General features: G+C 37.3%; 1 protein-coding gene across 9 annotated transcripts in view; it reads left to right on the top strand.

Annotated features, from left to right (window-relative positions):
- The window catches only part of diaph3 (diaphanous-related formin 3), a 333418-nt gene that overhangs the window by 242243 nt on the left and 74002 nt on the right, over positions 1 to 17173 (top strand). For all 9 annotated transcript variants that reach the window (XR_007182073.1, XM_048171951.1, XM_048171952.1 and 6 more), the window contains one exon: positions 5225 to 5360. Coding sequence is in view for 8 of the 9 variants with exons in the window: in XM_048171951.1 (XP_048027908.1) it covers positions 5225 to 5360 (136 nt within the window). In the remaining variant the exon portion in view is untranslated. The remainder of the gene's footprint in view (positions 1 to 5224; positions 5361 to 17173) is intronic.

Consider the following 17173-nt stretch of genomic DNA (forward strand, 5'->3'; position numbering starts at 1 on the left):
TGGCCGTAATCCGCCGCACGCAATGGGGAATAAGCCTCGTTATCATGTGACTTATACTCTGTCTTGGACTGCCATCAATAGCCATATTTCCTGTTCATTTAAGGGACCACTGCAGCAACTATGGATCTGTTGGAGATCTGTGAGCTGTGCAAAAAGTAGACAGCGACATCTGCCTTAGCTGTTTAAGAGGAGCTTCTTTTTTTTTTTTTGTCAATCCCCTCTTAGAGCAGGTGTGGAGAGTTTTTTTGTGTAGAGGACAAATATTAGATATGATGGTGAAATAATAAGATGTTAAAATTATGGGTTGGAGTAACAGAGGAGTGTTTCATTGACCAGTGTGTGTGTGTGTGTGTGTGTGTGTGTGTATATATATATATATATATATATATATATATATATATATACATAATCATTTAAGTTCATTTTTTTCCTCATTAATGTACACACAGCACTCCATATTGACAGAAAAACACAGAATTGTTGACATTTTTGCTGATTTATAAAAAAAAAAAAAACTGAAATATCACATGGTCCTAAGTATTCAGACCCTTTGCTCAGTATTTAGTAGAAGCACCCTTTTGATCTAATATAGCCATGAGTCTTTTTGGGAAAGATGCAACAAGTTTTTCACACCTGGATTTGGGGATCCTCTGCCATTCCTCCTTGCAGATCCTCTCCAGTTCTGTCAGGTTGGATGGTAAACGTTGGTGGACAGCCATTTTTAGGTCTCTCCAGAGATGCTCAATTGGGTTTAAGTCAGGGCTCTGGCTGGACCATTCAAGAACAGTCACAGAGTTGTTGTGAAGCCACTCCTTCGTTATTTTAGCTGTGTGCTTAGGGTCATTGTCTTGTTGGAAGGTAAACTCTAGAGAAGGTTTTCGTCCAGGATATCCCTGTACTTGGCCGCATTCATCTTTCCCTCGATTGCAACCAGTCTTCCTGTCCCTGCAGATGAAAAACATCCCGACAGCATGATGCTGCCACCACCATGCTTCACTGTTGGGACTGTATTGGACAGGTGATGAGCAGTGCCTGGTTTTCTCCACACATACCGCTTAGAATTAAGGCCAGAAAGTTCTATCTTGGTCTCATCAGACCAGAGAATCTTATTTCTCACCATCTTGGCAAACTCCATGCGGGCTTTCATGTGTCTTGCATTGAGGCTTCCGTCGGGGCACTCTGCCATAAAGCCCCGACTGGTGGATGGCTGCAGTGATGGTTGACTTTCTACATCTTTCTCCCATCTCCCGACTGCATCTCTGGAGCTCAGCCACAGTGATCTTTGGGTTCTTCTTTACCCCTCTCTTTACCAAGGCTCTTCTCCCCCGATAGCTCAGTTTGGCCGGACGGCCAGCTCTAGGAAGGGTTCTGGTCGTCCCAAACGTCTTCCATTTAAGGATTATGGAGGCCACTGTGCTATTAGGAACCTTAAGTGCAGCAGAAATTTTTTTGTAACCTTGGCCAGATCTGTGCCTTGCCACAATTCTGTCTCTGAGCTCTTCAGGCAGTTCCTTTGACCTCATGATTCTCATTTGCTCTGACATGCACTGTGAGCTGTAAGGTCTTATACAGACAGGTGTGTGGCTTCCCTAATCAAATCCAAATCAGTATAATCAAACACAGCTGGACTCAAATGAAGGTGTAGAACCATCTTAAGGATGATCAGAAGAAATGGACAGCACCTGAGTTAAATATGAGTGTCACAGCAAAGGGTCTGAATACTGTGCGTGTGACGAGGCACACCTGAAGATAATGAAGCCTCGTCACCGCCGCTGTTAAATGCTGGGCTCGCCTCTCCTCGGGAGACTGGTCTCTTTCCCCCATGCATGCACGCTGGTGTCCTCGTGGGTCCAGAAAGGGAGCGCGGAGGGACTCCCACACCGCCATAGATGTGAGTCGCCGGATCCACGGTCTGTAATGGAGAAGCATGTGTAACGCCGCCGACAGGTTAGGACGCCAGGCCGCTATTCCCCTCAGTTGTCATGGCTTAAAGAGGACGAGCCGCTGTGCCGAAGCCACCCCCCTTCGCGACCCCGCCCCTTACCTGCTCACTACCCTTCCTTCACGTTTTCCTGGCACGACGAGGACACCAGGTTCCCTGTTATTTGGACACTTTATTTTCTGTCTTTGACCGTTTTCTGTTTATTTGTTAAATAAAAGCCTCTCCGAGGCCTGACACCTCACCTACTGTCTGACGTTTGCTCCTCCCACCACTATATATATATATATATATATATATATATATATATATAATATATATGTATATGTATGTGTATATATATATATATATATATATATATATATGTATATATATATATATGTATATGTATAAAATATATATGTATATATATATTAAACTTCTTTAGAATCTAAAAATGCAGTACTCATACCCTTATGTAAATTATTGAATTATGTATTCAGGTTATTCCTCAGCCGTCTTTATTTCTCCATTTGTGTCGAACTCCCCTCTCCCCATTCTTTCTCTCCCACTCTTTCTTTCTGCCTTTTCTCATTAAACCTGTTCGTCTTCTGCCTCTTACACCTTACCTTTGTGTGAGGTGTGCCACTGGCTCTGTTCTGCACACTTATAAATACATCCATTATCTGGAGAAGGCTTTTAAGGCTGAAGAGAGAAAGAGAGCCGAAGAAAGAGGCATATGAAGTGTTAGGACAAGGTGACTGCTCTAATGATGTTTCTTTTTGATAACTTGTTCTGATTGCCAGAGTGTTCTTACACCTAGAAAAGTAGCCCTCATCAAACCAAAAGAGGAGTTATAGATTTCTAACAACCCTCTCCAACCGCTAATGGTCCAAAAAGAAAAGAAAGTGAGCAAGGAGGGGAAATTTTGCTCAGTTCTTGCCCCCAGATTTTCTTGAAAATGTTTGAAGTGCTCAGAGCATTGTCAAAACCTGTGAATAAAATGACTCAGTTAATGAGAGGTCTTTTTCTCTCTTTCTGCCACAATTTACTCCACTTAACATTATTTTCTTCCAGTTTGTCTTTCTTTCTGTCTTTCTTTCTGTCTTTCTTTCTTTCTGTCTGTCACTATTGTATTTACAAATGTTAACTTATCAGTTGTCACATTCATATTGATAACACGAATTAGTGTATATACACTGATCAGGCATAACATTATGACCACTGACAGGTGAAGCGAATAACACTGATTATCACATAACCTGTTAGTGGGTGGGATATATTACGCAGTAAGTGAGCATTTTGTCCTCAAAGTTGATTTGTTAGAAGCAGGAAAAATGGGCAAGCATAAGGATTTGAGCGAGTTGTGATTGGCTAGATGTGATGGAAATAAAATAAAAGTGATGGCTAAATGACTTGGTCAGACCATCTCTAAAACTGCAGCTCTTGTGGGGTTTTCCTGGTCAAAAGTGGTCCAGGGAAGGAACAGTGGTGAACCGGCGACAGGGTCATGGATGACCAAGGCTCATTGATGCCTGTAGGGAGCAAAGGCTGGCCCGTGTGGTCCGATCCAATAGACAAACTACTGTGGTTCAAATTGCTCAAGAAGTTAATGCTGGTTCTGATGGAAAGGTGTCAGAATACACAGCGCATCGTAGTTTGTTGCATATGGGGCTGCATAGCTGCAGACCAGTCAGGGTGTCCATGCTGACCCCTGTCCAGTCCGGTATGTATGTATGTGTATATATGTAAACCTATATTCATGTTGCTAATATGAATTAGTGTATGTACACACACATATATTTATATACACTCATATTATCAACATGAATGTGACAACTTAAGTTAACATTTGTAAATACTTACAGAAAGAAAGACAGACCAGCAGATTTAAGATAAATTATAATAATACATTTCAGTAGAATAACAAATCTCTCAAAAAGTGAGATATTTGTTCTAAAATAACTGAGTGACACAGATTTCCTGTTTATAATATCTGTTTTATGTGGTTTCAGCTAGCTTAAGCACCAAATCATTTGGGATGGGTCAGTCAGGTGTTTTGTTGCTGCAGGAAATGGCAGTCTTGACCATGTGACTGGCACCATGGATTCTTTGAAGTATCAGGCCATTTTGGCGAAGAGTATGATGCCTTCAGCGTGTAAATTGAAGCTTGGACTTTCCAGCAAGACAATGATCCCAAGCATACATCCAAGTCTACCAGTGCTTGGTTCAGGGATGGGGCCAGGAATGTCCTTGAGTGGCCATCTCAGCCTCTGGATTTAAATCCCATTGAAAATCTTTGATGGGATTTGAAACAAGCGGTGGCAGCAGAGAAAGCACAAAATGTCAGTGAGCTGGAAGCTTTTCACATGAGCAGTGGGCTAAGAGTCCAATAGAGAGGTGTCAGGATCCTCTGAACACTTGCCAGAAGCATTTATTGGAGGTTATAAAGGGTAAAGGATGTTCTGCCAAACATTGACTTTTGGGGTTGAATAGTTTTGCACATGGATGTTTGTTGAGACTCAACTTGGTTCTCAAAATCATTCAAATGTCTATTTATAGACTGTTTACTGAGGCCTTAGTTTGGTGTGTTCCACTCAATTTCATTCACATCACCAGAATGTCATATAGGTCAATGACTTCTGGGTTAAAATTCAGAAATATGAAAAATTCTGCAAACACTTTTTACTCACTTGCTCTTTCAGTTTTCAAAGTTTATTGACATGATTTACTCACACTATTGCCAAAGAATTACTAATAAAAAATAAATAAAAAAAACACAATTAACATAAAAAAATAATAGGCCAACAACTGTAATAACTTTACATTATAGACTAAAATAAAACCAAGAAAAATAAACTAATAATTTGTTGCAATATAATCAGTATTCATATCATTGTATGATTTGTTAATGTTTTTGAAAGAAGTGTCTTATGCTCACCAAGGCTGCATTTGATAAAAATGCAGTAAAAGAGTAATATACAATTTAAAATAACTGTATTGTAATATATTTGAAAATGTCATTTATACCTATGATGGCAAAGCAGATTTTTCAGAAGCCATTGCTCCCATCTTTTATTTATTATTATTATTATTATTATTATTATTATCATTTTAAATATAATTTTTTTGTAATATTATGCATGTGTTTATTGTCATTTTTGATCAATTTAATGAGTCTTTGCTGAATAAAAGTATTAATTTCTTTTAAGGAAAATTGTACTCGCCCTTTTGTTTGTCAATGCCAAATTTATCTTTACTTGTTTCCTCAATAGTCTGCTCTATCTCTGCCTTTTCTCTCTCTAGCAAGCAGTGAAGGAGAACATAAGGAGAAGAGAGGCAGAGGAGAAGCAGAGGAAAGCGAGGATAGCCAAAGAGAAAGCAGAACGAGAGAAGCAGGAGCGGCAGATGAAGAAGAAGAGACTGCTGGAGGTCAACACAGGTGAGATGTTTATCAGTCACTCAATGAAAGTTTTCACGAGAGTGAGCTTTAGAAAAATCACCTTTGAAGATGGATGAAACGAGTCCCTGCACACGTTCCTGGGAGCTTGTTTTAAACAGACAGAAAAGAGAAACGAGTGAGAGCGTGTGTGTTCTGTTGTCAATCTGTTTCCATGTGAACAGCCCATCGTTGTTTTAATACCACAAACGAAATGGAAATTCAATGCCATGTCTTTCATGATTTCATGACGTGTTTGTCAGTTCTGAATCAGGCCGATCTGCATTTACTCACTTTCTATAATATTTACACAAGCTTTTTTCTATCCGAGCGAGCATCAATCTCATAATGATGTAACATAATGCATGATGATATTAGAGATGTGATTGAATTACAAACAGGTTCTGTGCACTCATGAGACACACATGAAATTAGTTTTTTGTAATATATGTTGCCACTCGTGCTTGCCTCCTGCTGTTTGAAGAATGTGTGTGAGGGTGTGTACATGCACCCAGCAGGCTCTCAGTGTTGACTGGGATGAGTTTTGTGTCCGTATCGGGTCTCACGCTGAGTCAATAAAGCAGTGCATTCTTCATACACTTAATACACACAAACACACTCTTACAAATGAATATATGGACTGTGGTGTGATCAGTAGTAAAACTAGTGTTGGGTTATGGTAGGAGGTGTGTTGGCAGTGAGGCATGAAGTACAGTGCAAGGAGAAGGGGTTAAAGTGGAACTTTTTGGGTGAGTGAGTTAGGGATGCATAATGTATTGGCGGTCATATTACTATCAGGAAATGAATGTGACTTCAGTGTTGTAATATGAGCCAGATGAGTGAAATAGCCGCATATTTTAAGGCAATAAATTATAGCCAAATAATCATGAGACCCACATTACTTATGGTTGGCCTAACTGTTGTCATCGCTCATCCATCCCTCTAGTCATTTTGACCCAAATTAATTTTTAAAAAATAAAAATTGAGTGTTCAGTGAAGTGGTCCAAGACCCTTAGGACTTTTGTTGCACTTGAACTTGGAATACACACACACACACACACACACACACACACACACACACACACACACACACACACAAAATAAATAAATAAATAAATAAAAAAATAATAATAAATAAAATGACTGGATTTGAGGAGTATAGTAACAAAAAATAGTAACAAAAAAGTACATTGTGGGTCAATTTGAACAGATGTAGGCATGAGACTATAGAACATTGCCAATGCAGAACACACTCGGATGCACACGGACACACACACACACACACACCTAGGAATTTACTTGTTTTTTGTTTTTCCCCTGCTGTCCACCTTACTAACGTGCATTATTACAATATCTGATACTTAAATATATATAGACAATCCTTTAAAAAAAAAAAAAATGCTCAAAATTACAAATAAAATGCTAAAACTTTACCAAAAATGATTTTATAATGTCGAAATAGATACCTGAATGCAAACTGAAGAAATAAAGCTCAATGAAACTGTCTTTAGGACCCAGGAGAACTGTTAATTTGTTAATACATTATAAATTATTTGTTAAAGCTGCAGTTCGCAACTTTTTTTGTGTTCAAAATTTGTAAAAAATTATATAATGAGAATGTACAACATGAATCCATTTTCCAAACCGTGTTTTTGTCTTACCCTGAATCATTATTGTACACTTATAATAAGTGTTTATATTCGGACTATTTCAGACCGGACTGGTAGGACCCGCCACAGAGTATCACAGTAACTGCATGACTCGCCATAGACATACACAGAGAAAAGTAGCTCCGGCTACAATGTTCTTCCGCAAGACGCATGCAGTTCTGTTTATTAACTGCTAGAGGGCCAAAAATCACGGACTGCAGCTTTAATAAATTAACAGTTAATAAATTAAACCATATCCGTACCGACAATGGAAAAGCTGCTTATGATTCAATGATGCGAACAGAGTTCAGTTCTGCTGTAAAGTAGATCTAGAACGTTCAGTTCAGTGTTGATTCACTTCTGTTCAATAAAGATTATCAAATATGAAATGAGTTCAATTCAGCTATAAAGTAGTGATCGACCGATGTATCTGTTTACCGATATTTTTCCCGATATTTCCATAATCGGGTATCGGTTTTGTAATATCGGATTCGCCGATTTACGGCGCCATCTTGTGGCCGTTTTGAGATTTCCGCCATTGCAGCCCGGGCGTCTGAGGAGATCAGTCAACAACAACTCAGTGCACAGGTAAAGTATATGTTCTACTTGGTTTGCTTTAATTAATCAACTTTATTTAACATAACAGACATGCACAAATGAGATCTGAGACATAAATTCCTGATATAGTTAATTTATGCAGCTTGTTTCTGAGACGAACTCATTGAGTCACGTAGTGTAATTCGTCATGTCCTGCCCCAATAAAGACGTAACTTTACATGAATTAAATAAAACAGACATGAATGAGTGCATGTTGAAAATAAAAGCGCTGAATTTAATTCTCGATCTGTTGTATTTGCTCACCATTAGTCTAGAAGAAAAAGTTCGTTCATATTGCTTAGCAACTGACGGATGATCAGGAGGCTTAAGCACGGCCACTGAATGAAACTTTTGACAAGATTATCTTGTTTAAACACCCTAGATTATATTATCATTTACTACACAACAAGTATTTCGCTAATACACATATAAATATAGCCTACCGCTTTGTGGAAATTAATTATTTATTATCTCCATGCGCGATCGCGGTTGATTAAGTTATAGTCAAAAGCACTTTGTCAGTTGGCATTTCATGATTTAACGTTAGATTAAATTTAGATCATAAAATGCCAACTGACAAGTGCTGTTTAACTTTATATAGTCTCGGGAAAAAAAAGTTTGTTCATATTGCTCAGCACCTGAATGGGTTGATGATCAGGAAGCCTCAAGCACGGCCACTGCATGAAATTTTTGACAAGATTATCTCGTTTAAACACCCTAGATTATATAATCATTTGATTTACTACATAACCATTATTTAGTTAATAAATATAAAGGTTTTTTTTGTATGCAAGGAGGGAGTGATTGTTATAAATAAAATGGTTTGTTCAGCTCATTTGTGTTGTAATAATTGTCAAAAACAGAAGTATAACAGTAAATAAATATCGGTTCTGCATATCGGTTATCAGGTACATAAACATGCAAATAATCGGTATCGGTTATAAAAAATCAATATCGGTCGATCACTACTATAAAGCAGCTCTGTATAAAACATTGATGTCATTGTCCAACTCAGTTCAGTTCTCATCTAAAAGTGTCAGTACAGTCAAATCAATTAAATTGTTGAATATTAAGTGTCCCCAACTAAGCAAGCCAGAAGCATCAATGATGAGGAACCCAAACTCCATCGGTGGCTGAAACGGAGATTTTTTTTTTTTTTTCTTTTATTCCCCCCAAGATGCATAGGCATGGATAAGTTCTATAATGGGCCTATATTTGCTCATTTGTTAAATGATAGTAGGATAAGAAAATAGTTTTCTGCAGTTGCACCTATTTTAAATTGAAAGTTTCTCCCTATACTGGAGACATTTAAAGTGAGCGTTTAAAGTGAGCCTCACAAAATCTAGATTGACATCTAGTGACGTCTGTTATTTTCATGAACTTGCCCGGGGCAGTACCCTCAAAAGTGCAACTTTTATATATCGTTTAAGCCTGAAGGGTGCATATTAGTACATTAAAGTACCTGTAAGCTACACACCATTTATGGGTAGACAAGGTACTATGCTGTTTTGGACATGTTTTTTGACAGTGTAGAAATTTTGACTGACTTGAGTTGACCTGGGCTACATCACTGCCATTAGAGTACGGTGAGAGTGATTGGAAAGCAGCCGTCTGGCTCAGCTGACAGTTTCTCCAGAGCGCCTAATGAAGATTTTCACGTTTGGACAGATTCCCAGATGTCAACAATGACATTTTATTTTTATTCTGAAAACTTCTATTATGCTGTGTTTGATTCATATTAAGTTATGTTTGTCAAAATTAACTGACAAAAACATAAACCACACTTTATTCATATTTATCCTAAGTAATAAGCAGCAGCATATAATCTATTCAGCACAAAATTATTACTACATGTAAAATTCAAACATATTTATCTGAGGTGTGTTTCCCGAAAGCATCGTTAGCAAACTATGGTCGTAAGTCCCCTTGAACTCTATTGGTAACGACGAAGCTGGCGACCATAGATCGCTTTGGGAAATGCACCCCTGGTAAATACTGCATCTAATTAACTTCATCTGCAATAAAGCAAGCAAATGCTGCATGTGATTCACTATGAGAAGTAGAAATTGTCTAAGTTGATGAGTCCCCCACATGCAACTAGCAAATCTTGCCAGTCAGTAAGCTAAGGCACAGTTGAAGTCAAACACACCTATTGCCTGTGTTTCAAAAAGCCAAGGGGTCAAAGTTGAAATTGTTTGAACTATAAACATTACTTTAATCCTGTAGGTCGAGTGCCATAGAGTTCTGTCTATTGAGAAATGTTGTGAAAGTGCTTTTAGATTTAAGCTAAGAAATGAAGTATACATTTTAGGAGATTTGACAGTTTATGTGATGGTGGGAGAGATCTGATTTTATTTATTTATTTATCTTGTATCGTTTTAGAAGCATAATCCTCAGTAGAGATGAGTAAGTCAAGGTTTTTTAAAGGACAGCCACTGAAGCACATCTGATTCTGATTCTGCTGGGTTTTGTATTATTCCGTTTCTCTTCTTTCTTTTACTCTCCTTTGAAGGACTGCTGTCCTTACTTTAATTTAAAACAAATCTCAGTGTTTAAGTCTCTTGAGAAGGTCTCTAATAAACCTTTTTAGGTTCATGCAGATTTCATTAAATGTCTCATGACAGTCATTCGGAACCAAAGTGGTTTTGTTTCAACTTGATGAGATTGTTCTACAAGGATTTACTGACAACATGTCACTGCTGTCTTTGCTCAACAGGGGGCACTACACACTGTCCGGGCAGTCAGTGTCTGAATTATTCATACATTCGGATGAATTCAAGTCAGAGACTGAGTTTTAGCTCTCTGCTTAACTCACTTGCCTCTCTGATTATGTCTTCAGAAAAAGACTTTCTTTTTTTGTCTTAGTCTTACTCTGTATTATATTCTCTGTTGAATAGTTTCCCCATCCTAATGTTATGCGTCTCTGAGCATAACTCTGTCTAAACTAACTTCTCTGCTCGGGTCCAAGTATACTTCATTCAGCCACCCAGTGCATTAGAAGCATATGATTGGTTTCATTTGTTCAATTTAATTTTAATGTTATAAGGCCAAAGGCTGAACACATCTGAACTGGGGCTGCTACACAGTATATTTACAACATACTTATATAGATAGATAGATAGATAGATAGATAGATAGATAGATAGATAGATAGATAGATAGATAGATAGATAGATAGATAGATAGATAGATAGATAGATAGATAGATAGATAGATAGATAGATAGATAGATAGATTTATGTACAAGTAAGTTTTTTTTTTTTTTTTTTTTTTTTTTTTTAAATAAATTATTACTTTTAATCAGCAAGAATACATTAAATTAAGTGACAGTAAAGACTTGAAATGCTGTTCTTTTGAACTTTCCATTCATCAAAGAATACTGAAACATTTCCACAAAAATATTAAGTGGCACAACTATTGACAATATTTGTAATAATAATAAAAATAATAAATGTTTCTTAGAATGATTTCTGAAGGATCATGTGACACTGAAGACTGGAGTAATGGCTGCCGAAAATTCACTTTTGCTATCACTATAATGAATTACATTTTAAAATATATTAAAATAGAAAACAGTATTTTAAATTGTAATATCATCACACAATATTAGTGTAGTTTTGGTCAAATAAATGCAGCCTTGGTGAGCAACCAACTTTTCAAAAACATTAAAAAAATCGTTCTGACTTGAACAGTAGTGTGTCTGAATAAATATTGCTAGACATTGCTTATTGTTGCATATTAATACAAATTATTGTATTATTACTGACATTATTCTACTGTTTAGTTTTAAGTTTTGAATCTGTTTTGGGACAGTGGCTGTTTTGTTACCATAATGGGAAAAAATGATCACAATTTGAAGCAATTTCAGAGAAAATACATACATTTCAAGACATTGGCTATTGTCTAAAAGCTGAAACAATATCAAGATGTTGAGTTTTTTAAAAGCTATATCGCCCAGCCTCATTTCTGAAGTGTCTTGTGGATACTTCCTCCCTTATTTGTGTCTGCTCACTCTATATCTCTCTTCTCATCCTTTCATCATCAATCAAACACCAGCAGTGTCCTCCTACAAGGACTGACTTCTCCTGCCTAGAACATGCAGGCTCTTATAGTGTAGGACCAATCTCTCTCTCTGTCATTCCGCTTGCACTCTGGGATGAGTGGCTGAGCCACAGGTGGAGGAGTGTGTGCTGATTCAGATAGAAAAAGAGAGATGCATGAGGTGGAGAGCGTGTAAATGAGCGAGTTAGTATATGTGTGTTGAGGAGGCTCTGGCGATCTCCCAACTGGTCTGAGTGTGTATAAACGTGGCTCAGAAGGCCTCAGGTGTCTCTTCGGCTAATGCTGTTTCCTGTCCAGTCAACCAGTGCGATTGCTCTCTCTCGTCCTCAGACACAGAGACTCAGAGCAGCCGCTCTTGCCCTCCAGCTCACCAGCGTGTGCTAATCGGTGTTATCTTAAGAATTATTACAGGACAGACCCAAAGAACTACAGACTTTTTCTCAAAGCAGGAAAGTTCTGCTCGCTGCGATCATCCGTATTTTTGATCAGGCAGCCACTCAGACGGCTAACTGCTGTCTGCCACATGTAATTGCATCAGTGGGCCGTTTTCCTGCACTGTTTTGTTATTGCAGCCCCGTTGTCGTAAACGGCATCACTTACTTTGAGACTCCCCGTCTGGCTTTTCTCGTCAGTGCGACGTGTGCAGAAAACACAAAACGCACCTTGCAGTTCCCTCCTTTTCCTATCTCACTTGTTATAGCATGTGTTACTCCAATCTCATTCGCCCTTCAGTCTAGTTAGCGTTTAGCATGTGTGTATAACATGAGGTTATTGTTTAAAGCAAGAATGACTGAGTGGTCGAGTTTACATTGGCTCTTTCAGCAGCATGAAAATCAAAGCTGCTAATAAGTTGCAGAATAGATTACACAACGTGAGTAACATGACAATGCTGGAGTGCATCACTGAACACATTGTAATATTGAACAAATATATATATATATATATATATATATATATATATATATATATATATATATATATATATATTTATTTATTTATTTATTTATTTATTTATTTATTTATTTTTTATTTTTTTATTTTTTCAGTCTTTGATGTCTTTGATGAATTGAAGGTTAAAAAACAGCATTTATAGCAGCTTTTGTAGCAATGTAAAAGTCTTAAATGAAATGAAATTAAATTAAATGCTTCCTTGCTGAATAAAATAATTAATTTCTTACAAAAAAATCTTATTTTTGCTACTTTTAAAATTACTTTAGGTTTAGGTATAGGTTTAATTGTTTTATCCTGGTCTCAGACTGAGACTTTCTATTTTAAATTATGAAAATCCATCATGAAAATGTTGATGATCTTAACAAAGAGTGAAACCTTCACAAAACATTTCAATATTATGTGGAAAATATTTAAAAACAAATTTTTCCACATAAAATGTTACTGTCTCTGTTAATTTCCACCACACTCAAGTACTATCTGCCTAATAATTTTTTAAAGCTTAGCTTACCTGTTTACCAATTACCTACATTGTTGACAGTGTAGAGCATGCTCGAAATGGAATAAGAGAAATGTGTGAGGAGAAAAGGTAAATATCATTTTGGGGGAAAAAATAGTTGCACATCATTTGCAATCAAGCTGTTATCAAATTTAAAAAAATATAATCTTTTCTTTGTATATAGGATAAATAGCATCCTAGCTTTGAAATTAGCTGTAGCAACTCAATTTCAAATGAGTCAGAATGCTACTAAACACATGATTTTAAAATGTGATTTAAATTTTGCATTATATTTTTTTTATTAAAAAACAAAAACAAAAACAGAACTGTCCTGTGATACATGCTTGTGCTGTGGGGCCAAAAATACCCGTAGTTGAAGAAACACTTAAAGGTAGGGTAGGCCATTTGTTTTTCAGAAAAAAAGATTCTCGGTCCAAATGCAATGATAGGATGTCTTTACCTGCCTGTCAACATATGGACCCTGCTCACTCAGACATCACACGTCATCAATGTGTTCCATGATGCTATGCAAAGGTGTGCAGTCACTTGTGGTGCTTTGCAGACTGCTGCTGTGCGCATTCATGCGTTTTGAAGGAGGCGTGGCTTTGGAGAGCACTCTGAAGGCAGAGTGGGATCTTATTTTTTCAAAGCTAGCTTGCTTTTGCTAGCCACTCCAAAATTGCCTACTCTACCTTTAAATACTTAATTTAAAACTTGGCCAAGTCTCTGATTGGCCATTGCATTTATTCACAGAGCATGTGTGTGATTGGTTACAACCCTTATCTGTTGCAAAAAAAAACGTTTAGCCGCAACAAGAGTTGTCCAAAAAGAAATTTTTTAATGAACACTGTTCCCAATTACTTAATTGCTGCAATTATATATCAATTAATAGTGCAGCCCTAAGTGGAAAGGAAAAAAAAAATGTTAGCGCTCGTCCTGGCTCAGGTACAGCGGGAGACGCAGATAGTGGGGCGACATGAAAGAGCTTTTCAGAGAATGTCGCCTTCAAAGAGAGACCATCCTCTGCCTCCTCTTCCCCCTGTCTGCTTTCTATCACAAATCTCTTTCACACCAATTAGTTTCTAATCATGTTCCTCTTTATCTCTCTTTTCTTTCCTGTACTCCAGCTCAGAGCTCTGATGTCTCTCTGACACGCGTGTGCTGGAAGTGAACGTGTGCGTTCAGCTCTTTAACACACAAGGATGCACTAAGTGCAGTGTGCATACTGCTTTGGAATAGACAGCTGGTTTTTATTAAAAAATAATAACAATTCTCCCTCTCTCTCTCTCTCTCTTTTTCTCTCACTCACAGTTTTTGATGATGTCTGTCTCTCGTCTGAAAGTCAGACAGCACAAATAGGCTCTTTTGTGTTTCCAGGTTACCGTTGCCACTTCTCCTGTTTGTCTCCACGGAGACTGTCAATTAAAGCACTGTGGTAATCCGAACCGCCCCGGTGAGAGAGGCAACGCTCTGTATGTTAGGGTTAGCGTAAACGGGCCGCTCTTTGGTGGGTGGTAGGATGTGAGACAGAGAAGAAAAAATATAATAAATTGGTTTGGCACTGTTAGCAGGAGAGGAAGCTGTGCACTAGTTTACTCTGAAATATTTTGGAGCTACACACACACACACAGAGCGATGATTCAAGACCAGACTGGAGGAGTAGAGAGAACTACATGAACATGTTTTCAGAGAGAGGGGAGGGTCTCTGTGCTTGTTGAAAGCAACAGAGCAGACATCTAACAGAATTAGGCCACATATCCATAGACACGGAGCAAACACAGTCGCCCGTGCTCTTCCTAATTCCAGCAAGTGCTGTAAAAGCCCAGCGTTCTGGCTACTCTGTCCCAGATATCGGCTTTCCTCCAGGAGGAAGCCACAGGGGGACTCCCAGCTCCCTGGAGCTCAGAAACAAGCTGATGAAACCAACTCTGAACCCTAAAGCCTATGGAAGGAGGTATGTGGTATACTGAAACAGACAGATGCAGTACAAGCTTGGTAAAACATTTAAAAAAGGAATCATGCCTCACAAAGAGGCCTCAATTGAATTTCACAAAGCAAGTGCAACATGACAAGTAATTTGTCTATTCACACCGAAATAAAAAAATACAGCTTGACCCTCACTATCACAGCCTGTCACTATTTTATATGCAGCAATATGAGCAGGATTTTGGACCAGTTAGATTTCTCTATGTGCCGAGCTACCAAGCACAATACTAGAGCTGACAGAAACTTGCATTTATACAAGAAAGAGCTGTTATTACTTGATTATTTATGTTGCACCTTGTTTGTACACAGTGTTGTGCACTGAAATAAAATTCCCACAGGGATGCATCAGATGTAAATTATATGTTCTTTATGTATCTCTGTGTTTTTGTATAATATAAAAATAGATTATATTGCATCTAATTTAAAAAGACTTGTGTGTGTGTGTGTGTGTGTATATATATATATATATATATATATATATATATATATATATATATATATATATATATATATATATATATATATGAGGGCTGTCAACGTTAACACGCTAACGTATGCGATTAATTCAAAATCCTTAACGCGTTAAAATAATTTACGCATTTAATGCGGAAAAATTACGGAAGCATGTGAAATTGCGTCAAAATGTAATTTACGTCACGCAGTTAGATGATCTTAAAGTCCATGCTGATTGTATTAGAGATGGCAGAGAGAATTATTCATTCCAGTGTCTGTTTCGCTTTAAAACACGAACTCTGTCATATTCTGTCATTGTATCTGAAGAGCGCGAGCCCTCCCGCATCACACTGTTCCTGTCTGAACGGAAGGTCAAAACATCCCACCGCTGTATGGCCAGATGATATGAAAACTATGTTTCTTGGCTCGATAAAGCAAACCAGCTTCTTGCTATGAAAGTTTTGATGGATGAGGATTGCAATCAAAGTAAAGACTATTGCGGTGATGTGCAGGAGTCGTACATTAAGCATGTGTGAGTTGTCACACACATTCAGAATAATGTTTGGATTTGTCCTGTGTATGTTGCTGTGTACTTTAGTATATATGCAGGTCAAGGCGGTTGGTTTAGGTTTTTTCGGCATCTCCATGTGGTCCTGTTCAGTATCGCAACTTGACGTGTCAAAAATGTAAACAAGCTCTCTGCTGTTGCACATTCTATACACTGTGAATTCTGAAACTTTTTTTTATTTTTTTTTTTTTTTTATGGGTGCTTTGGTGTAGCCTACATAAATGTATGAATTATATGAAGTCATATCATTTGGTTATTTGGTGTCCTTTTTTGGAAAGACATCTAAATTTACCTTGAAAATTAGCTGAAAAATACAGTTTTGTAGGGCTGCACAACGATTAATCGCGATTAATCGTTTGCAAAATAAAAGTCTGTGTTTACTATTTAAGAAAAAAAAATATTTATATATAACATATTTATATATAATATAAAATATATTTAAATTTATATATTTATACATGCATATATTTCTTAAATTTATACATGTATGTGTGTGTATTTATATATACATAATTATTATACACAGAACACACACATTTATTACGTAAACACAGACTTTTGTTTTGCAAACGATTAATCGTTGTGCAGCCCTACAGTTTTGTGAAAATCACACTTCAATCTGATGGTTTAATTTGCTGGATATAGGCAATAATGGCAAAATGGACATGTTTAGCAAGAATAAATGATGTATGCTTAATTTCACGATAAGTGTGCGATTAATCGCGATTAAAATAATTAATCTATTGAATATGTATATTAGTTCAGTAATGTTCCTTCAATAATAACCTGTTTGCAAAAGCTGCACAAATTAGCCAGATGCTTTTATCCAAAGCGATCAGTTTGCGTGTTTTCTGGGAATCAAACCCTTGATATTGGCATCATTAACATCATGCTCTACTAGGTTCACAAATCAATTAAATATGTTACTTCAAGATTTCTACACTACATTGAACCTTCTAGCCCTCAGGTTGACTCCTGCTGAGTTTATGCATGAGATTCAACAATTTTCCCTTTATCTTTCACTGACGTTTCCGCCTTTCTTTGAAAATAGTGA

Source organism: Megalobrama amblycephala, linkage group LG21 (assembly GCF_018812025.1).
Source record: "Megalobrama amblycephala isolate DHTTF-2021 linkage group LG21, ASM1881202v1, whole genome shotgun sequence".
NCBI classification, from domain to species: domain Eukaryota; kingdom Metazoa; phylum Chordata; class Actinopteri; order Cypriniformes; family Xenocyprididae; genus Megalobrama; species Megalobrama amblycephala.